At 38.4% G+C, this 23,711-nt stretch overlaps 2 protein-coding genes across 2 annotated transcripts; both read right to left on the bottom strand.

Moving 5' to 3' along the window:
- Positions 1–3,220: 3,220 nt before the first annotated feature.
- Positions 3,221–8,462, bottom strand: LOC107573600 (atherin-like). Its single transcript, XM_016260029.1, has 5 exons — positions 7,311–8,462; positions 5,761–6,043; positions 4,241–4,323; positions 3,841–3,901; positions 3,221–3,321 (listed from the first exon to the last, which is right to left on the bottom strand). The coding sequence occupies exons 1-5, from the start codon at positions 8,397–8,399 to the stop codon at positions 3,221–3,223; spliced, it is 1,617 nt and encodes a 538-aa protein (XP_016115515.1). The 5' UTR covers positions 8,400–8,462.
- A 1,553-nt stretch (positions 8,463–10,015) lies between these two features.
- Positions 10,016–22,465, bottom strand: LOC107573599 (cAMP-dependent protein kinase catalytic subunit alpha-like). Its single transcript, XM_016260028.1, has 8 exons — positions 22,009–22,465; positions 17,866–17,927; positions 17,697–17,776; positions 15,892–16,018; positions 13,328–13,423; positions 12,088–12,210; positions 11,776–11,940; positions 10,016–10,583 (listed from the first exon to the last, which is right to left on the bottom strand). The coding sequence occupies exons 1-8, from the start codon at positions 22,052–22,054 to the stop codon at positions 10,458–10,460; spliced, it is 825 nt and encodes a 274-aa protein (XP_016115514.1). The 5' UTR covers positions 22,055–22,465; the 3' UTR covers positions 10,016–10,457.
- Positions 22,466–23,711: the final 1,246 nt, after the last annotated feature.

Here is a 23,711-nt window from a genome sequence, read left to right as displayed (position 1 = left end):
CGATTCTTGGGATTTAAGAATCGATATCGTTCCGTAAAAATGAGAATCGATTAATATCGAGATATCGATATTTTTTTACCCAGCCCTAGCAAAAAGACATACAGAAACAATTGCTGTTCATTTCAATCAGTATGAACTAGAAAGAGCACAAATGAAGAAACATGGACATTCAATAACTTACACAATGATTGGACAATGCATTATTCTTCTCAAACTCTTTTCAAGTCACTCCCAGCATCTACATTCATCAAGATGGATGCTGGTCTAATGTTGTAACTTATGGCCGTAGGTAAACCTTCACCCTGATTTACAATCGGATCCAAAACCAAACATTTCAGTATCCATGTCACCCTCTGCTGGCAAACCCTTGAACATTATATCTCTAACAACAGTTGTAGCTTCTTGTTTTTAATTAATTAGTTCTTTCTTTTGCTTTGTGATACTTGTTTTCTTGCAGTCTGTTAATGTATTTATTGCAAAGACTTGCTGAGAACACAGAAAACTCATTTTTAGGGGTTCGTTGATATTCCACTTCATTAATAAGTCAAAGTAAAAAGGGGTTCATCATGGAAGGCATAAACAGAGAAACTGCAGGCATTATCAACATTTCAATGAGCTCCAGCTTTTACTTTAGATTTAGTTAACGTCATAAAAATTTAAGATATTTTATAAACAAACATACAAATAAATAAATAAATCAGGACAGTTTGAAGAATTCGACATGCTACAATTGTCAGGCAAAACAAAGGTGTCTATAATCTGAAATCAGACTGACCTATTGGTTTCTTTACAATGCAAATGAACCTGCCTTTAGTGACAGAATCGGTAACTGTCCCATTTACAAGTGTGATGGGTCCATCTGTATATGCGATCAGTTTAACGATGCAAAAGACACTGGAGCTAAAGGGCAGGTTAACAAATATGTTAGCAATTCAATGTGTCCAATTTCCACATCCCTTCTCTCACAAGTCATTTCTTGTAATTAGTTAAATGGACCCTTACATTATTATTTGATTGTTTTACACAAATTGTTGTCTCAGTTCCCACAATATTCATCTGATGGGCTTCGTTGATATTCCACTTCATTAATAAGTCAAAGTAAAAAGGGGTTCATCATGGAAGGCATAAACAGAGAAACTGCAGGCATTATCAACATTTCAATGAGCTCCAGCTTTTACTTTAGATTTAGTTAACGTCATAAAAATTTAAGATATTTTATAAACAAACATACAAATAAATAAATAAATCAGGACAGTTTGAAGAATTCGACGTGCTACAATTGTCAGGCAAAACAAAGGTGTCTATAATCTGAAATCAGACTGACCTATTGGTTTCTTTACAATGCAAATGAACCTGCCTTTAGTGACAGAATCGGTAACTGTCCCATTTACAAGTGTGATGGGTCCATCTGTATATGCGATCAGTTTAACGATGCAAAATACACTGGAGCTAAAGGGCAGGTTAACAAATATGTTAGCAATTCAATGTGTCCAATTTCCACATCCCTTCTCACAAGTCATTTCTTGTAATTAGTTAAATGGACCCTTACATTATTATTTGATTGTTTTACACAAATTGTTGTCTCAGTTCCCACAATATTCATCTGATGGGCTGATACATACAGTATATATATATATTTTACAAACGGTAAAGTTCAAGAGCTGCATGACTTCGGGGCTCTCTGTGCATTTGAGGACATTCAGACACATTCTTCAACTGCTGGTGAAGGAATATCGTCGTTGCTTTGCAACTTGGACTTCACCTTAAAAAAACTGATTGATATTTACAAAAGTTATACTCAGTTATCAATGGTGATGTTCCACATGTGGGGCCACAATGTCATGGCTGGCAAATCCAAGATTAAAGGAGTCAAAGTCACTTTAAAGGGAGATCCTCTGTGAGATGCGCCCACTTGATTGTGTGCAGAAGATCTGCATAGTTTGTTTTTTTTCTCTGACGAAACGGTGCATGAGACAAGAAAACTGGAAGGAATGTTAGACATTCAAGATCATTTCAATATGTCAGGAAGAAATCATTTAGTCTATCACTGAGTGAAGACAAGGGTTTCAGTGTCATTGCAAAAGTGTTAAAAAAGTCAAGAACAAAGATCCAATCAGAATGTACTTCTTTCAAACTGTAACCAGACAGTTTTTTGCCCTCTTTTTTTTTTTTTTTTTTTCATTGGTTAGGAAAATTTTTACCAAAACGTTCTGTGCGCAGTGGAAACCCTCCAGCCTTTGTTTGGTTTCAATAGCAATCTTGAAACCAGTGAGGTCACAAAAAAATGATGTTCCGCTCCCTACTGGACTGAATAAATACTAAACAAAAAATCCACTTGATGAAATGAATTCGGGGTCACAATCCAAACAGTGGTATCCATCAGAGCAGCATTAACTGCTCAGAACTGCACAGTCATTTCAAAAAATTGTTGACACTTCTTTAAAAAAAAAGAAGATATTTTTTCTCTTTTCAGTCTTCCCAAACATACTCCATTCTTCTACTTAGTTCGGTTCGTTTTACTCATGTGTTTTCAGGCCAAAGTTCTTTCCAATAGCTGCGGGATTACGGATTAAAAAAAATATATATACATTTGTGTGTGAGAAAAACAAGAACAGTTTCTGTTCAGGAAGTCCTGAACAGTCATACTGAATGTCTTCAGGAATATGCATGTTCTGGGATGAGTAAATATTGTTTGGTATATGTACATGCGAGTTACTTTGTCATGTACAATAGCTAATATATATGCAATATAACAAAGAGTGAAAAATTTAAGGGGGTCTGAATACTTTCTGTACCCACTGTATATATTTTACAAACGGTAAAGTTCAAGAGCTGCATGACTTCGGGGCTCTCTGTGCATTTGAGGACATTCAGACACATTCTTCAACTGCTGGTGAAGGAATATCGTCATTGCTTTGCAACTTGGACTTCACCTTAAAAAAACTGATTGATATTTACAAAAGTTATACTCAGTTATCGATGAGTATTTATTCATATAAAAAAAAGACACAAAAGAACATTTAATATCATGACTCAAAGACAACCCTCAATCTTCAGTTTTCATTTCTTTCATTACGACTCACTTCTGGCGATTCCTGTTACAAGGTCAGTAGGTATTTTACAGAGACTTTTCTTGTTTTTTTCCCCCCAAACAAAGCCTTTTCTCTCTGCGCTACCCTGCCTCTCTCTATCTCACTCTGCTGTTTTGTTTGTGTGGTACTCACATTCCTTCATTCATCCCTCGCTCTTCAGCCGCTCCTGGTGAGGCAGAGGGGGTCAGCAGACATGACGACACTCCCACTTCCAACTTACAGCCTGAAACTGATAGGCAGACAACACACACAGCTATATAAAACAAAAATACACACACACACGTCTGGTTTGCTATCCTTGTGGGACTCTCCATAGGCGTAATGGTTTTTCTACTGTACAGACCATATTTTCTATCGCCCTACACCTAAACCTACCCCTCACAGGAAACTTTCTGCATTTTTAGATTTTCAAAAACTTCATTCTGTGAGATTTATTTGCTTGTTTACCCGTGGGGACCTCAATTTAGGTCCCCACCATGACACGAGTCCCCATGAGTCTGTGTGTCCCCACCAGAATAGAAAAACAGGTACACACACACACACACACACACACACACACACACACACACACACACACACACACACACACACACACACACACACAAAATGACACAAAACTACCTTTCAACATTTTGGGGTCTGTAAGGTCTTTTCAAGTCTCAATAAAAAAACAGTATAAACAGTACTATTGTTTTATAAAGATATGAACACAATCAGAAAGTAATCAAATTTTGTTCAAAGGACTTACAGTTTCTTATAGGTATTGATGATGGAGCCTTTACGGTCTCTGGCATCACAATCACCTGATCCTAAAGGAGAAAGAGGGAGAAAAATAAAAAGAGATGCACTCAGTAAGACTAGGGGAAAAGACAGAATTGTAAATGTGAAAAATATACCAAATATATTCAGACACTTTTTCCAAAATAGATATTCTAAAACAGTCCCATTACCCTCTTGTTTGCCGCTGAACTCATTCGTTAAGCCAACAATTGATATGTCAGGCCACTCAGACAAACTGAGAGCAATGTTGTGATAGATCCACACTTCAGGAAGTCAACCTACGAATGGACTACATGTCTCTGCACAATAAAACTGGAATAGGAGAAAGACCTCAGATATTAAAACCTTCGGTAAACTTTGCACATTACCTCAATGCCAGGATGTAGCTGATCAGGAGCATCTGCATTTTTCTCAGCTACAGCATCCTCAGGCTCCACAGACATTGTCTGCTCTGAAAGTGTGTGTGTGAGAGAGAGATTTTAATGCCATCATTTCTTGTCATGACATAAGACTTCAAACATAGACATTTGTCACACATCTACAGGGAGCCCATGTCTGTATTCACACAGATTCCTTCAGCATAAATCCCACATGACACACACTCAAGCACTCAATTCCAGCACTTGGAATAGCAGTTTTGTTGCATACATTTGAGAACACTATCTTAATTGTGGTGCAAAAGTTGTGGGATTCCCCCCCCCCCCCCTGCCTTCCACACAAAACTTAAAAAATGTTCCATGAAAAAGCCAAAACAGAACTTAAAACTTCTAGTACTGCTTGATGGTGCACCTGTAGATACCCTGTGCTCACATCCACCTACTGCCTTCAAAAATACCTTCCACATGCACTTCCCAAGCATCTCGCACAGAAACAATTCGCCATCTTCAGCTGTAATGCCATCTGGGCAAAGTCATGTTCTAAATGCTTTGGCATTGTTCAGACTGGTTTTTACAAACTTGATTAAAATTGGATTTTTGGAAATACATTTCAGTCTGAAACTCTAGCTATCATGTAGAGTTATTACTGTGGCACCAGATATTGGCTGTCCGAACGAACAGCTGTTTTCTTCACGTAGCCTGGGTATGAAAAACACATTTGATTTATGTGCAATGTGAACAAACATCCCTCAAAAAGCTTTAAATCCATAGCTTTAAAATATTTAATGACTTGCTCACAGGTATGTCTGCCAATTTTAGAATTCTACTCCATAATCCAGAAGGACTCCCCCCTCTGGATAAAGTATTGTCTGAATTTATTAAAAGCCAGTCCATGAGCAAAAAATCTTCTAAAAATATTATCTTTGATAAGGGCTGTATTAGGTCAACACTTCAATCGGAGCAGGGCTGTGCATCAACAAATTCCACTTCCTGTCCCTCAGATTTAACTTCCTGTGAGGTGTGGCCTATTTAATTCAAATTCTAGCTCAAATTTAAAGGGAGCCCACACTTAAACACTGAACGAGTGAATATTAGCAAAAGTGCAACGAGCGTATCAAAGCATAGAATTGTGTGTATCATTACAAATCATTATTGTCAGAAATTAGTTTCATTAAATGATGATCTGTTTTAATTGAATAAAACATAAGAAGATGGTGAGATTTCACAATTTATTCCCACCATATTCTTACATTGCTGAAAAACCGTCATTACAATATTGTTATGTATGGAAAGTAATGCATTGTGTTACTTTTCCTCACCTGGCCTGGGCTTGCTTATTTACTTTTAATAACAGAACACCCAAAAGTTATATTTTTGGCGACTGTAAAGGCCCTTTCACACCAAAAGAGTGAAATTAATAAGCCTCAGGCTGAAGAAAATGCCTCTGCCACTGCACTTACTCCTAATTTCTCTCAACACAGGGACAGGAAAGGAGTCAGTGAATCAAGTACCTTCACTTCCTCCCACGTCTACTTCCTGCTGTAAGGAGCTCTGGTTTGAGGTCTCCAGAGATGAAGATGACTGGGATTTCCCCTCAGAGGTCCGTGGTGAGTCAGTGCCATTATCATTCTGGACCTCGGTGTCAGGTGAGGTCAGGTCAGTGCAAGTTTTGACACCTGCGGGACCTCCATCAGTGATGGTGTTGGGAACATCCTCAGCTGAGCCCACTGTGTTTTCCTCTGTGCCATGCTCGTCACTCTCCACCTCCATCCTTTCTTCTTCCTTCACCTCCTCCTGACAAGCGGGAGTAGAGACACCCTTTCAAAAAGCTCTAATGGACTTTTAACCAACAGTAGTCATTATAGAGCATTACTGAACGCTTTATTGTACAGATCTCAGTGTTTGGAATGGATTTAATCGTGACTGTACCTTACATCACATTAGCTGCGTGGAAGAAAAGAAAAGGACAAAACTACTGACTCGACGCCCGCACTATTTGAAAAGGCCAAAGAGCGGCCTTGCGTGTGCGTGACCTCCGTCGTCTGCAGGATTTTACAAATTGCGGTTTTTCCTTAGAACAACACAAACTGCCCAAACATCCGCCGCAGATTCTCTTGCCAGTGATTTCGATTAGATTAGGACAGCGATTTGACCACGTACTACTCAGTGGGGTTCATAATCAATTCGACCACAGTCCGTAAGAGAGAGGGACAGTGCTTGAGAAATCTGATCAACGCAGAGAGGAAAAAAGAAAAGAAGGAAACACGATGAACGCTCATCGCTCAAACTGACTGGATGAGCCGCACGGAACGGAACTAAGAGGCTTGAGCTGCACGCGCAGGGTGCGCTCCGCTCCGCTTTGGCTCGTCATGCAGCGAATTTCCGCCATCGCAACTGCTTTTACCTCGTATGACCGAAGTATTGCACAGAGCGACGGCTCGCCCGAGAAAACAGACGCGAGCCTGGGGTCCCCCCTCCCTCCCTCGCTTTTACATTTTCCGTGCGCGTCTAACTTAACAGACACCGCCTAGTGAAAAATATCCAGCACAACTTGTAACGCAACAATAATCGTCGGCCCTGCCTGTGAAATCCTAATAGAGAATGTCGCGCAGTTCATGCAGACAGCAGTGTTTTTCAGCACACGGTCCGCGTCTGATTCTCGACGAGCGCGCGTTTGTGTAACAAGAGAAGCGACGGTGTCTCTCTCGCACGCACTCGAGTCCGCACCTTTCGTGGCGAGACGCTGAAGTGAAACAGGGCACGCAGACAGTTGCGTGTCTAGCGGAACACACCATCGAGGTGTCGCTTCTAACGCCGTTTGCACACAACACGACCTCAGAACAAGCACAAAAACACGCTGTTTGCCGCAGACACACACAGTTTAGGTGTTCTGGCGCACAGTTGCACGCGAGAAAAAGAGCGGAAATCGGATGGTGCGGGGCGGTTTTTTTTTGTCATGCGCTTTTTTCTTTCGCTTTTCTCAAAGCACGATCATTTATTTATACGGAGACGGGGTGTAGCGCTGCGCTCTGCGCAGGACGTGTCGGAAATATTAAGTTACCATTTTCGCGAGATGTCTGTCCTGCAGTGCGCTCTTCAGGAGACGCGCGGACGGCTTGGCCGCCCCCATCCCCCGCGCGGCAGGAGTGATGTGGCCGAGGCGCGTCCTGCGGAGACGACCCCTCTCGATCTCGCGCTCCAGCACCACTTTAACGCGGTTGCGGGTCAGCTTCTCCCCGGGCATCCCTCGCTGCGTGCTGAGGTAGCCGAGGATCTCTTTGAGCCCCGGCGGCGCGTGGCCCCGTGTTGCAGCGGAGCCCCGGTGTCTCTCGTACAGACTTCGGACCGCAGCAACCAGCCTGTCGCCCAGATCAGCGCTGCTCTCATCCGGAGAGTCCGAGCAACGCGCCCCGGAGCCCTTCGCCCCCACCTTGAGTTTGGGTTTGGCGGACGCGAGGGGCTTGTTTCTCGGAGGCGGACTGCTGGCGCTTGAGCAAGTTTTCTCTTCTTTCTCATCACCATCATCATCGCTGCCCTCGTGGCCGAGCGTCACGTCTCCTTCAGCCCGTCTGTTTGCACTTGAAGCAGCATCGCAGTGGGCAGAGGAGCCGCTTGCCCCCGCCTCAGCGACTACGCTCTTGTCTCTCGATGCACTTGCTTTCACGCTCCCGGCGGAGTGGCCCGTTGCGCCACAACTAACAAAACTGTTTCCGCTAGGTAGTGGTAAAATCTGCTCTTCATTTTCAAGAGTGGAGGGCGAGGTTTGAGGCAGGGGGTCAGGACACGGGCTCGCCCCGCGTTCCTCGGGCTCCTTATCCTCGCACTCTTCTTGGTCCGTGAGGCTGAGCGCGCTGTCGCCGTTGTTATTGCAACTGGCGTGTTTGCCGTGCTCACCGGCTTGCTCCGTTCTCTTTCGGCATTTCCTTTGCACTTTAGCAGCGTTCCTGTAGGAAATGGACCCCTTGTAGCTAACTTTCAGCACAGTTTGCTCTTGGATCAGTTTTTCTAATTCAGCCCTGGTTTTGTCCGGGTCTGAGCCGTGTCTTCTTCGGACCATTCGGCAGATTCTTTCCAGGTCCGGTCGGGCTTTTCTCGAGCGCAGGGAGTCGATGGTTTCCAGGATCCATTCTCGGTATTTCGGCTCCGACATGTTTCAGCACTGGTTCCGTTGGCTTCGGCCGAGCGCCTCCCTCTCGTCTCCGAAGTGATCCGCTCCGAGCCCGGCTGGGAATGAAGCGGAAGCCTCGCTCTACGCCTGCGTTTACCCACTATGTGCGCTTAAGGTGGACTACTTTCCGAAGAGAACCATCCGCTGCGCTCCGCGCTTATTTAAGGTGGTATTGCGGAGTTGCACGTTTTGCGCACCTCGTCGACAGGCTTTTGTTCACGCTCGCGCTGCAGTCCGTTACTTCTAACGCAACAGATTTTGACGTCTCGATGCTAAATTAAATAACAGTTTAAAATGCATCTGTGTTTAATGGTTGGATGACAGACGATACTAAACTGGATGAGTCTAGTTGTATTTGATAACTCCTCACGTCACTGCCAGCTGTAGATGCATCGAAACAAAAACATTATGAAAAATATACTAGTTACATTATCTACAAGTGGTAAAGAAAAGATACAAAAAAGTTTCAAAGTGCCTCAATTACAAATCCCACTATAGGAACACAGAGATATGATTTGAAGAATTATATTCCAGCTATTTCCAAAATTCATACAGGTATGCATTTGGAGAAAGCTTACCTTCCACCAACAACATCAGCTACCAGCCAGTTATTTAATGATTTTGCTGCACTGTCGTGTAATGGTTAAGAAACACAAAGCTATCTTACACGATCATAATACAAACACTCTCATGGCTTACTCAACTTGTTTTGGAGGTTCTGGAGCAGTGGGTGTGAAATAGTCTTCATTAAAGGTGAGCGATCCCACAGTGCTCATACAGTTAGACAGCGTGCCAAATAGGACAGAAGCTCAAGACCTCAGTACAATGTTAGGTGTTTCCACTATTACACATATAAAGGGACGTAGAACCTGTTTGGTATTTATAGTAATACTTTATTGGAATGATTCTTGTGGTGCAAAATATCACAATTAACTTGAACCATGTCCTCAGGAGTAAGCACTGGTATCCACTGAGTTCATCTCCAGCTTAGGAGATATTTGTAGCCTAGAGAGTTGCGTGTAAGAAATTCTCACCCAAAAAGGATCCAGATGCACTGCACCCATTCAGAGAGAAGACTTTGCCTATTTAACAACGCAGAAATGGAAGAATAAAGGGGGAAGAAATGGCGAAAACGGAGAGAGCGTCAATCGTGCACAAAGTGTGTGCAATTTCGTCAGGCTTTAGAAATGTATAACCCAATGAGAACCGTAACAATTATAATATTAACAATACTAAACAAACGAAACAAAAACATTCATCCCCTCCTCCGCACGAAGGCTGTGGGCCCCGTCATCGCAGCCTACGATCTGTCAGCTATAATCAATGAAACAACTGACGAGTCAAAATATTGACACTTGTAGGATTTCATGGCACATTTCACAGGTGAAAGTTCAAAGTTCATCAGTGAATTTTTACAGAGCGCGGTGGACCTACAGCTGAAAGAAGAAAGGAAAATAAAGTGGTGCTCATGAAGTCATGGCTTCTTTTCTGTGCCATTTTCACTTTGTCATCCCTTCAGTGCATTTTTAAGAATAAAGAAACACATGACAGTATACAGGACCAAAAATATTTCGGTTATTACACAGGAATACAAATAGTTTTTTTGCATTCTTTTTCTATTTTTCTGTACGGTTGTTATGGTGACCTAGTGGAGAACTTGCACTTTAGTGGTAACTGCTCCAGATTAGAGATAATCTCTGAAAAGACGATAACTAACCCCGTCTGTCTTTCTGTGGCAACATCAATCCCAGTCCACAGGCCAACAATTACACCCAATCAAATCCATCATGATTAATATCACATGAACAGAGATCTAAAAAAAAAAGAGAAAATTACAAACATGATTAAAATAGAGGAGATGATAAAGGCCTCACTGTTTATCCCTGGAGGTCTTCTCTGCTCTCTTCCGCTGGTTTCTCTGCTGTTTAACAGGAGGAAGGATCGGTTTAAGATTCATGCACTTTTTCTCCTTCTCTCTCTTTCTCTCCACTTATATTCCTCTCTCTCTCTCTCTCTCTCTGATTTCTATCACTTATTCCCCTAGAACTCTGCAAATTCTTTCGCACACTTCTCCGTGAACGACACACGGATCTCTTCTTCCTCGTAGTCATCGAAGTTGCTGGTGTCCCCGGGACCTCTGCATTTAGGCACAAACGGGGCCTCCACCTGAGAAAATGCAAAGAAGAAGAGATAACATCGATATATATTTATTATTATTATTATTTAGTTAATATGTTTTTTTTTCACATGACAGTTTACATCTGAGTATGAAATGCTACCTTTTCCATTTTTAAGAACTCACCAATAGCAATATTTTATTTAAATTACAGCAACATTGCACTGAATTTGACATGTTTCTGCTCATCTTTGTCATAATTTGTGATCGATTAACCTTCAACATGGATCGTTATAGATATTAGATTATGTTAATGATATTAAATTGTATTATGAGGTCACAATGAATATGATACGTTTCTGTTGATCCAATACAACATTTGTCATAATTTAGGCTTGATTTACCCTTGTGATAAAATATTTTCCATTGATTATTGAAGAAAAAGGAGTGAAAATATGTGTTTAGAATAGATACTGATGTATATTAATGTAAAGTAGTTCACAAATGTTGATATTTGCTTTAAACCGTACTCTTAATCTTATTGATACTCAGAAAATTATTATTTTTAAGTATGACACTAATAATACTTTTGAGAGGAAAGTTATTTTAGCATTACAATATTGCGTTACTCCATTAAAAAGTAACTAAATGCATTACTTGGTTACTTTTTTTTTTGGAAAGAAATGCATTACGTTCCTTAACGTTACTTAGGAGTTACTTAGTGCCACCTGGGCTAGGCTTGCTTGTTTATTTTTAATAACACAACTGTAAATGATAAAGCAACTATAAAGGCCCTTTCACACCAAAAGTGAAATGAACAAGCCTCAGGCTGTTCAACACTGTCGGTCAATAAATGGGAAAACAAAGTAACTTCATTGGACAGCAACAGATAACGCAATTGAATAAGGATGGTCTCCTAGACAAAGACTCAGCTTTGTTGTCTTCTTGCAATAAAGTTGAATTTAGCCTTATTTTGCAAGACTGAAGACTTTTCTCCACAACATAACTCAGATACTTTTTTGTTAATGTAGTACTTTTAGTACTTTAATAGTTACTTGAAAAAAGTAATCTGATTACATATCTCACGCTACTTGTACTTGTGTGCTACTTGTAACCCCCAGCACTGCTAGTGATAATACTAAATGACATCCAGTATAATATGAGATACAAGCAAGCCTTACTGATTGAGCTTTGGGTGCGAAAGCACTGAATGCATCAGAAGGGACTGTGTGCGTTTCTCACCCTCCGCTGGTAAATGGCTATCCAGTCAGTAGTTGAGAACCACTTGTGTCCTTTGATATCGTTAACTCCGTTTTTAAGGTTGCCGTAGCGTTTGGTGAGATCCACCTGCAGCAGGTTTCTCAACAGGTCCTTCAGGTCGGAGCTGAAGTGTGATGGGAACCGTACCTGTGAAAAGACTGTGCTTAAAACCGGGTTTAAGCCAAGCTAAATTAAACTCACGTAAACTGCGGTGGGCTGAAGACAAGAATCTCAGATGTCACAGAGACATTTGAGTCATTTTCAGTCTAAAGGCTAGAGTTTTGTCAAAATTACCTTTCCTGAGACAATCTTTTCGTAGATCTGAATGGGCTGATCGGCAAAAAACGGAGGATAACCGGCAGCCATCTCGTACATCAGCACACCCAGAGCCCACCAGTCCACAGCCTTATTATAACCCTACGAGAGAAAACACATCAGGATGAGTTGAAGAGAACATTAAGCCCTCACAAACGTGCATGTTTCATGAATTGAGCAAATTGAGCTACAACTGCGTATATTTATGTCAAGAAACAAGATTTGCATTAATAGGCGAAAGATCAGAAAAGGTTTAGTGTGATACAGATCAAATAAATAACAAGCAATTTTTATACTCTACCGGTCAAGACTTTGACATTTTTTTTATGATTTCTTCATAAAATCTTATGATTTCTTCAGCTTCACCGAGGTTGTATTTATTTGATCAAGAATACAGTGTAAAACAGTAATAGTTGTACAATTTAAAATAACTGTTTTCTATGTGAATATATGTTAAAATGTAATTTATTGCTGTGATGCAAAGCTGAATTTTCAGCATCATTACTCAGTCTTCAGTGTCACATGATCCTTCAGAAATCAGTCTGATATGCTGATTTGATGCTCAAGAAACATTTCTGATTATTATCAATGTTGAAAACAGTTGTGCTGCTTCAGGTCTTTTTTTTTTTTTTGTATACTTTACTCAATCGGCACAGAATTTTTTTCATATTTGACTTTCTTTTTATTTTTTTGTGGAAATCGTGACACACCACCAATCAAAAGTTTGGTGCAAGTAAAAGATAAAAAAGACAGAAATTAATCATTTTAATAAACAAGTATGCATTAGATTGATCAAAAGTGACAGTAAAGACATTTATAATGTTACATAAAAATATGAAAGTCATGTCATGAAGACTGGAGTAATGATGCTGAAAATTCAGCTTTGGTCACAGGAATAAATTACATTTTAACATATATTCAAATAGAGAATTAAGTATTTATTAAGAATTGTAATTAAAAGTATTTCACAATATTACAGTTTTTCTTGTATTTCTAATCAAATAAATGTAGAATTGATGAGCAGAACAGACTTCTTTCAAAAACATGAAAAAAAAATCATAATTATTTCAGACTTTCAACTGGTAGTCTATTTTATATTCAGAGTAGCTGTGCAGCACAAAAAGCATCTGTGCAGCTGAAAGCGCGTTGCATCATCTGGGACGGCTGTCGATTAGCTGCATTCATTGTAGACGCGTCTCAGTCTGACAGCATGGCTCACCTTGCTGAGGATGATCTCTGGGGCCAGATACTCCGGGGTGCCGCACAATGTCCATGTGCGACCCTTGACCCGCTTCGCGAAGCCAAAGTCTGTCACCTGAAACAAAGGTCCCGCAGATGATGCTGTGATGCACAGAACATGCATGCTTCTTGCCAGAAACATCTCATGATGTCATTATCAAATTAGCCATGAGGGGGCAGTAATAATGAGAATATAGCATCCATGAAGCTGCTTACTTCACAGACACACTTTTAGCTACATTTTACATTGCAAATGAATGGGACCCAAATCAGTGTTTTTTTTTAAGTTTTTTTTTTTAGTTATAGCAAAATCACACTTAATTTGACATGTTTCTGTTTCATCTGACACAACGTGACATCATTTGTGCTTGATTTACCCTCAACATGATCGTAAAATATTGTTCAAATTGCACTATATTAAGTAAATATTTTGTTTAAAATGTATATTAAGGTACAGTAGGCCACAAATGTTGAAATTTGCTTTAAACAGTAACAACAGAAGTTCAAATGTTACTAATTTTAATGTTAATCAATTAGCCATTAATGCTAATTTAATACTGTATGCTAATTCATGCTAAGTTAAGACAGGAGTTCCAAAGTTCTTCATATTAATTTCATACAACTAAATATTCTAATATATTATATGATATTATACTTAGTACTGTTACTTAGAAAAAACAAAGACAATATATTTTTAATACTAATGGCATCTTTTCTATGACTGAAGGTAAGAATCACTGATAACAATACTGATGTCTCTAGGAAATTGTTCTTTTTTTCCTCATATTTAACCTCATATTTGACTATAGCCATTCAACATTACAGTATAATTGAGAGCTATCAATTTGAACATTTAATTGCACTATATTAAGTAAATATTTTGTTTAAAATGTATATTAAGGTACAGTAGGCCACAAATGTTGAAATTTGCTTTAAACAGTAACAACAGAAGTTCAAATGTTACTAATTTTAATGTTAATCAATTAGCCATTAATGCTAATTTAATACTGTATGCTAATTCATGCTAAGTTAAGACAGGAGTTCCAAAGTTCTTCAAATTAATTTCATACAACTAAATATTCTAATATATTATATGATATTATACTTAGTACTATTACTTAGAAAAAACAAAGACAATATATTTTTAATACTAATGGCATCTTTTCTATGACTGAAGGTAAGAATCACTGATAACAATACTGATGTCTCTAGGAAATTGTTCTTTTTTTCCTCATATTTAACCTCATATTTGACTATAGCCATTCAACATTACAGTATAATTGAGAGCTATCAATTTGAACATTTATTAAACTTTAAAAAATAACTTTTAATTTAAGTGAACTTAAAACAATCTCCACATAAACCCATTATAATATATACCAGTCCTCTTCGGCAAGTAGGAAATATACAGAAACTCAATAAAGTTATCAAACACTAAATTCTAAATTAAATGTGACCCTGGACCACAAAACCAGTCATAAGGGTCAATTTTGTGAAATCTGAAAGCTGAATAAATAAGCTTTCCATTGATGTATGGTTTGTTAGGACAGGACAATATTTGGCCGAGATACAACTATTTGAAAATCTGGAATCTGAGGGTGCAAAAAAATCTAAATATTGAGAAAATTGCCTTTAAAGTTGTCCGAATGAAGTCCTTAGCAATGCATATTACTAATCAAAAATTTAGTTTTGATAAATTTACAGTAGGAAATGTACAAAATATCTTCATGGAACATGATCTTTACTTAATATCCTAATGATTTTTGACATAAAAGAAAAATCAATAATTTTGACCCATAAAATGTATTTTTGGCTATTGCTACAAATATACCCCAGCGACTTAACACTGCTTTTGTGCTCCAGGGTCACAAATATAGATGAATCCTTAAAGCTATAAAAGTGATTGATTTCCTCTTTTTCTTTTGTTCTTTGATTAAAGACATCACAGCAGCTGGTTATTAGGTTATTTTGGCTGCTATAACTTTAAGAGCTGCCGCTGCTGAACGTGATGCAGATCTGACACGCATGCTCGTAGTTTTATTCGCGCTTTACTATGAAATGATACAGGCTACAGCGCACACCGCCACATTTGTGCATGCAATTGAAGAGCACAGGACAGGTAAATTCATTTTTACTGAATTATGGCCTGACAACATCTCATCTGACCGCAGTTCACTGATGTTCTACTGAAGCTCCTCAACACCTGCACCGTTTCCACGCTCATTTGACTCGTGAAGTGGAGTGTGCGTCTAAAAATCTCCTGTTTGATGTGGTTGTAAGGACGTTCTACGTTTAAGTAACATGTCATAACATGTCTGATATCAGCAATATTTAAAAGGCCACACGAACAGCTTAAAAAATACTTGTGCACACTATGCACTTTAACTTGCAGTGTGAACACAACCTAAAAAAAGTCAAAATTGAATCGAGTGAGCAACAATGCATGCTAAGGTGTCTTACCTGCAGGTAGTCATATCAGTGAGTGTTGTTTCTATTTCAAACGGCTCATGCACTAAGCATGATGTATTTGTATGCATTTCTTACCTGTATATAGCCCTGCTGATCGATGAGGAGGTTCTCTGGTTTAAGGTCTCTGTAGATCAGGTCGAGGGCATGCAGATATTCAAATGTCAAAACTATCTGTGAAGCATAAAACCGCGCATGGGGTTCACTACATGAGAGAAAGACAGCAAGAGAAACAAAGAGAAAAGATACAGTTACAAGAAAGTTGTTGAAAACAACAGCACATCAGTTATTAGAGCAGGGCTAAACTAATAAAACAGATCCATGCAAATGTGTACAGAAACAGCACAAGCACGCTTTTCACTATTCATCAAAAAGATGTTTGCGAGGTTTGAAAGCAGAGCAGATACAAAAATGATGAAGAAAACTGAAGCTTAAAAACTCGCTTTGATATGTTGTTGTTATCTAATGAAACAACATTCATACATTTTTAAATGCAACTGTACATGTTGATGCTGCTAAGTGGTTAATTTCAGTACACCAACGAATAAATATTAAGCACCGAGCCGCTTTACACAACCGAGATGAAACCACAGTCTCACATTATGTGCATTAACACACAGCTTTCAGGACAAACAGCTCTGGATTTCACTGCTGCTGAAACGGAAGTCATCTTTCGCTTCTCTAAACCCAGTGCTTGTTTCGTGTCCTGTGTATTTAGCTAGACGAAAATGAGCCAAAAAATACAAGCACAAATATGCACACTGCTGGGGCGACCTGTTATTATTATTATTACTACTGTCTCGTTTCTATGTCGATTTCTCATGTCAGTTTAAAAAATGCATATCAGCTAGTACATATAAGTACATATACTGTAAGAATGGTCAGATGTCCAGATGAGCAAACTGTGCATTTAGAATCACATTTTAAAGTGGCCTAAAACTCAAAAATAAATAAATAAATAAATAAATAAATGCATGCATACGTAAAATAAAATAAACAAACAAACAAAAAAGTGACATCAGTTTTTTTTTTGCCTTTTTTGACATTTACTCGCATGCAAAAAGATTCAATCTGTGGCACACAAAAATAAAGCAATAAGCCCCGTGAAGCCATGGTTTACAGTGAATTTATAACAGCTATGGGGCGTTGTTCACGTCGTGCCTAAAACCCCCTTAGCTGTTATAGTTCCCCACCACTGAGAATTTTCTGGCTTTCCGTGTTTTCACTGTTACACATCATCTGAAAGTCAGTTTGAGTACAGAATCTCAATTTCATTGTCAAAACACAATTTTTTGTCCAAAAAGTTACTTTTTCCCCCTACATTCAAGTGTTGATTATAAAAATAAAACTGCATGAATAGAAAGTTTTGTGTTTGTGTGTGAGCAGAGGCTCTGTTTTTTCTTTTGACTTATTGCATTTTCAGATATTTATGCAACAAAATATTCTGAGGGCCATGAAAATTTAATGAAAATGATCAAAAATGCTGGAAAAGGCTGGCAAATTAAAAAAAGTCAGTTAAATATTTCTATAGTTGTTATTAATTTTTATAGCAGCTTTAAGTATTTTGGTACATCAAGTTAAACTAAATGAAAATGATAAATGCTGTACTCAAAACTAGCTGCAATAAAATACGTTTACTTTTTATATTTTATTCATTTCAAGTAGCAAATATGTATTTTATGGTTTTAGTTTTAGTTAACTATAAATGTCTGTTGTGCATTTCATTGGAATCTGGTTTAAAGCAGTGTGTGAGTGATTCAGTGCTTGATTTGCTTAATAAAAGCCAAACGTCGAAAGAGTTTACGATCTTCTTGGTTTGTTCAAATGGCCACAGCAAACACCACTGACCATATAATAATTCTATTGTAATTCTCAAAGCGCACCTGAGAGCATACAAACCTGCTTTAAACGACTCATTTAGCATTTCTTGTACTGGTGAACACGATGAACCCAGCTCTGAGCTCTGTTTCAAATGAAGCCCTAAATCCTCTCTTCTGTTTTCTCTTTCTTGACTCGAATTTAACGTGCATCCCGCTTCTCGAGTCCTCTTACCTGTGCAGGATTCTCCCATTTCCTGAGGAAATCTTCTCTGGCGAAGGCCAAAAACTCTTTGACTGTGGGAAGAGACATAAAGCACATTAACTTCACTTCACATGCAGCAACGGCATATTTGATTTTCTGAGGCCACTAAATGATCGACATGATAAAAACATGGCTGAAACAATATTGTACAACAACACAATCTACTACATGCCTTCTTTTTAGCAACTAAAGAGCCTTTTCTAAAGGTTGTGATTCATGGGCATGTTTGCTGTGAAATCATTTTCTCCTAACAAACCATACATCAATGGAAAGCTTATTTATTCAGCTGATATATAAATCTCAATTTCAAAAAAATGATTGGTTTTGTGATCAAGGGTCACATTTGTCATGCTCGCTGTGCAGTTTCAAAATGTTACGAGTGGTTTTTCATCACATTGCTATGCTTTCAAACAGCATTGCTGTTGTATCATTCAGAAACTATTATAGTTTTTGATAATATTTTGAATTCGATTTTATTTTTATAGTTTCTGCATTTTATGTCAATTTTAGAAAAAAATGAGTTTTCGTAATTTTGCAGTTTGTTTGTGCCATTTTCTTAGTTTTTGTCATTTTTAACTCTTTCCCCACCACTGAGAATTTTCTGGCTTTCCGTGTTTTCACTAAACAATATTGTACAACAACACAATCTACTACATGCCTTCTTTTTAGCAACTAAAGAGCCTTTTCTAAAGGTTGTGATTCATGGGCATGTTTGCTGTGAAATCATTTTCTAATTTGTATGAAGTAAACATTAGAATAACTTTGATATTGCTATTAATATTTCAAGATGAACACTTACTGGACTGAATTATTAATTATTCGTAATGACACATTATTGGTAGATATAGAGTGACGGCTGATATTCATACCATTTTAGCGAAGTTATACTGTAATACAAATCTCATCGATTTACATAACAAGCTATCAGCCTTTTATCTTACTTTTTGTCCATATAAATATCAGGAACTGCACCAAATTGAACATTTTTGGACTCTGAATAAAATTTAGGTAGGTATTTCTTCCTCCATATTCTCAATGTATCATACTATGAACCATAATGGCCTGATGGATCAAATATAACACTCAACAAAATCTTATTTTTTCATATTTTATCTAGAGTTCCAACAGATTCCTGACTATTATTCCATATGTCAGGCATTATAGGGTTAGACATGATAACATGCCAAACTCAGCAGTGCAAAACGTTCACTGTTTTGGTTGATTTCATTATGGCTTCAGCTTCCAATAAAAGCGCAGTATCTCAGCTCCATTCATTTCAGCATTTTCAAATCCACTCCGCAAATTTTCCCACATTTTCAGTGCAGAAAAAATACAAGGCAAGCAAAAAGAAAGACACATTTCAAGGGAGTTGCACAACAAGCCCCCAGCATCACAGCAGGCCAGCGGAAAGGACTGCGCTAAACTCCCTGTGCTTGTGTTTTCCTTATGGGAGTTAAACGTTTTGCGTAAAGTCACAAGTCAAATTTACTCATATTCCTTTTCACAATTCACATTGTTTCAACGCAGCTTTACAGAAAATCATGATGTTCATGTTTATAGTATCTTAATATCTTCATGCCTTATAGTAGCATTTGGCAGATTACAGCTGGGCGATGATACTTCACACTTTGTGGCGTTACAAGCAATCAAGCGAGATTTGCTAAATATTATATATATCACGTTACATGAGTAGCACACTCACGTAAAGTTATATATATATATATATATATATATATATATTTAGCAAATACAGATTCACTCGACTCACGATTTGATTCGATTCACGATATATATTTTTTTTTTTTACAAAATGAGGTTTAAGACAAATTATAAATAAATGTGTCCTTTTATTATTGCTTGGCCAAAATGCTGCATGTTTCTTTGTGAAATTTAAATATAACACTATAATAATATACTAATACAGCACTTGTATATTATTGCTCTTTTGTTGTTTAGCATCTGCTAAATGACTAAATTTAAATATAATGTAAATAACAAAACGAAATTAACATTTTAAAACAAGCCCCAAATCAAATAAATAACACAAATAAAAGAAATATCTTCATATAAACAAAATAAGGCGTTGTCTGTGCTCTTTCCATTTCAAATGAGAGGCAATCATTTCCAAACAATGATATAATTATGTTTAATAATCATTAAACATAATAATAATCATTATCCAAACAAAGATGCTGCATACGTGCAACATGAGCAGTTTTTAATCTGAATTAGATTGTATAATTTCAAAATTTGAAGCAAAAACAGAATGGTTTGACTTCAGTTTTGTGAAACTATGCATAAAAATATCTGCATGAAACCGAAACAGCAGACGAGCTGAACGAGACGCAGATGCATTCTCTGCCAGCAGGTGGCGCTTAAAGCATTTCCTTGGTTTCCGCTGTAAACAAAGCAGTGCTGCACTTATGAGCTTTAATATGCATTATACAGAGGCAAGATGAAAAGAAAACATACCATCTAAACTTGTCTAAAGACAGTAAGTTCCCCTCAGACATACATTCATATAAACTCCTACCCCTAAATTAATCGCGATTTGTTTAGCATCTCAACCGATTTGAATCGTCTCATATTTGAATCGATTTTCAACCGGCTCGCGGTTAATCGTTACATCCCTAACAGATAAAGTTCAACTCACTTCTATATCCAAATGTATATTAGGAGCTGGTCGATAATACAGTTACATTTTGAAACGATAATGTAACTTGCATGCAAATAAAGATGAATATAGCCTTTTTAAGCCAATGTTAAGGCCACTTTTATCCCTGGGTTAGGAAATGTTTCACACTTGCATTTTTAAACGGGGTTAACATCAATTTTGCGCTGCCAAAGGTTTACGCTACACTGAGTTGTCTCGCAACTGACAAACAAATCGTAAACAAAAGATTTCTTGCCACGTTCAATATGCATACGTTTTGTGCACTCACAGAAACTTTCAAGCGCCAGCATTTGAGGGAAACGGTTAAAGATCGTGAGCGGTTTTGGTTCCTGTTTTGACACACTTCATACTGAAACAGGAAGGTTGGGTGGGACATATCGAGGGACTTATCTAATATTTATTTATTAACGTGAACACCAGTAGCCAATGGTTTAAATAACATCTGTGAGCCACGATTTGATCCTTCCAGAGAGCATTTTATTAGACAAAAAAACTATGGCGTCAATCATTTTGGTTTGTTTTTTAAAAGACTCTTCATCGGTGTCAAACAGTGATGGACTACTGCAGTGATTTTAACCAGAACATTTTTAAAACAGACTCGTTCAAATGAATGCAATGCTGTATAATGCACGAGTAAAGCGTGGAACCTACCTAATTTTTAACCCAGGGTTAGTATGTTAGTCAGTGTGAAACCTGGGCGATTTGATCCTTCCAGAGAGCATTTTATTAGACAAAAAAACTATGGCGTCAATCATTTTGGTTTGTTTTTCAAAAGACTCTTCATCGGTGTCAAACAGTGATGGACTACTGCAGTGATTTTAACCAGAACATTATTAAAACAGACTCGTTCAAATGAATGCAATGCTGTATAATGCACGAGTAAAGCGTGGAACCTACCTAATTTTTAACCCAGGGTTAGTATGTTAGTCAGTGTGAAACCTGGATTACTTAATCCTGGGTTAAACAAACCCAACCTTCGAGACACCAGCAAGGCCCTAACCATCACAGACACTGAGAAGGACACATAGTGGTCAGACAATATGGTTGTTTTCAATGACAAGATTGTTAAATTGCTGTATTTAGCCTTCACGTTAGATCTCAGCATGTAGGTTTTTGGTTCTCGCTGTTGTCTTCAGCCCTTCCACACATCTGTCCTTCCCTAGACCCATCATCAGACGTCCACAAATAGACCCTATCTCCTAACCATCCTTGGCATGTTATATACAGGGTGCAGCATAAACACACGCGCGCAAAAGCGCAGCTCGCTCTTATTAATGCATCAACACACTGTTTGAGCCTGCGATCGCCATGACAGCATCAGCACCATCTCCGCAGAAGCCTGGCACATGCACGACCACATTCCCGAGGAGCATCTGAGGATGATCGAAGATGAAGATGATGACTAAACAGAATGACTGGGAAGCGTTAACGACACCCACCGCTCTCCATCTCGTTGCCCCGTTTGGCGGCCGGCGTGTTGCCCATGACTCTGGGCCTGTCAGGCGCTGGAGAGCCGCAGGTAAGGAGAGATGCTGCCGCGCCTGTCGCGCTTCGGCTCTCGCGGTCCGTTCGTGCGACTGGCGTCCACCGATCGGCTCTGAATGTGAAAACGGGGGACGTTGACGCGTCCGATGGCTTCTCTTCCCTTATGAATGCAGCAGCAGCAGCAGCAGCATCCGCGTTTAAAGGGCGGACGGGCCGCCAGCATCAAACCGGACTCGGGCGTCCTTTCCTGGCCTGGCTCTTCGCCGCTCCTCCGCGGCCCCGCAGTGCTCTCTCTCGCCTCCCCGCGGGGGTGTTCCGTGAGCGGCGCTCGCAGGGGGAATCGCGGCGGGAGAACACGGATGCAGCTTCGGCGAGATCGTTCATGCAGCTGCGCTTCCCGTGGCCATCAACTCTGACTCCGCCCCCCCGGACTGAGCCCGCCCACCGCGCCACCCCATTGGCCAGGCGGACAGATGTGCGAATGATTGACACTTATGAAGCCGTGATGAGTTGTGATTTCTCGATATCGAAACAGAATATGACTCCTTTTCATGTTCCCAACGGAGTGGATTCAAATTTGTATTGTGTTATAAAGTAAACATACTCAATACTTCATACTACAATATTTCCACTGTTGTTGTCCAGGAATAAAAATACTGGGTATTTAACACATGTTGGCCCCAATAGGCCATTTATCACATTTTAAACTGGATTTAATAGGCTTTTGCCGAAACATTTGAACAGTAAAATAAATATGAAGCACAAAACTTTTTTTTTTAATTCAGCGTAAATGCAAAAGGGTAACATACAAAACGTTACTTAACATAAATTTCTTATTTTCAGATTATTTCTTATTTTTATTTAGTCTAACTTGATCAGAGGTGTAAAAAGTACTCAAAAACATACTCAAGTAAAAGTACAGATACTCAGTGAAACTTTTTCTCAGTTAAAAGTATCTGGCCCAAAACATACTTGAGTAAAAGTACAAACAAAAAAAAAGTATTAAAAAAGTAAAAGTAACCCCCCACTTCTTGTTTCATCATACGGAATCATCTTCTAATACAATTTTTTATTTTACTTTTTTTTTTTTTTTCAAAGTAAAAATAATTTATTTAATTTGAGTTTAATTTGATGTACCTGAAAAATAAAATACTATACAAATATTCAAATAAATACTATATGATACCAACTACTATACAGGTCAATGTATGTTACTGAAACAAACAACAATTAAAAAAATTGAATATATAAAAAATTATAAAAACTATAAAAGTATTTCAAGGAAATTAAAACTTTAAAACATTTTAACTTGATGTACTAAAATAACTGAATCCGAAATTGAAAGTAAAAATAAATAAAGACCTAAAAAAACAATACTCACTTACAGTATACATTCATATATATTACTACAATACAAGTACAATTAAAATAAAAATGAAAACAATATATAAAAAAAGCATATTCAAAATATAAAAACGATAAAAGTGCATCTGTGAAGTATAAAACACTCCCTGTACTATAAACTGTATGATAGTCCTACAAAAAACTCTACACAAAGCACGAAGACTTTCAAATTTTGCATTATTATATTTAAACGCTCTTTCTTAGCATCCATCAACTGACTCTTCTTCCACAGGTTTGGTTCGGTGTGTGTCCA

Source organism: Sinocyclocheilus grahami, unplaced genomic scaffold (genome assembly GCF_001515645.1).
Source record: "Sinocyclocheilus grahami isolate Dianchi unplaced genomic scaffold, SAMN03320097.WGS_v1.1 scaffold1982.1, whole genome shotgun sequence".
NCBI classification, from domain to species: Eukaryota; Metazoa; Chordata; class Actinopteri; order Cypriniformes; family Cyprinidae; genus Sinocyclocheilus; species Sinocyclocheilus grahami.
Note: the sequence above shows the minus strand (reverse complement) of the source record. Positions and strands in the feature narration are given on the sequence as shown.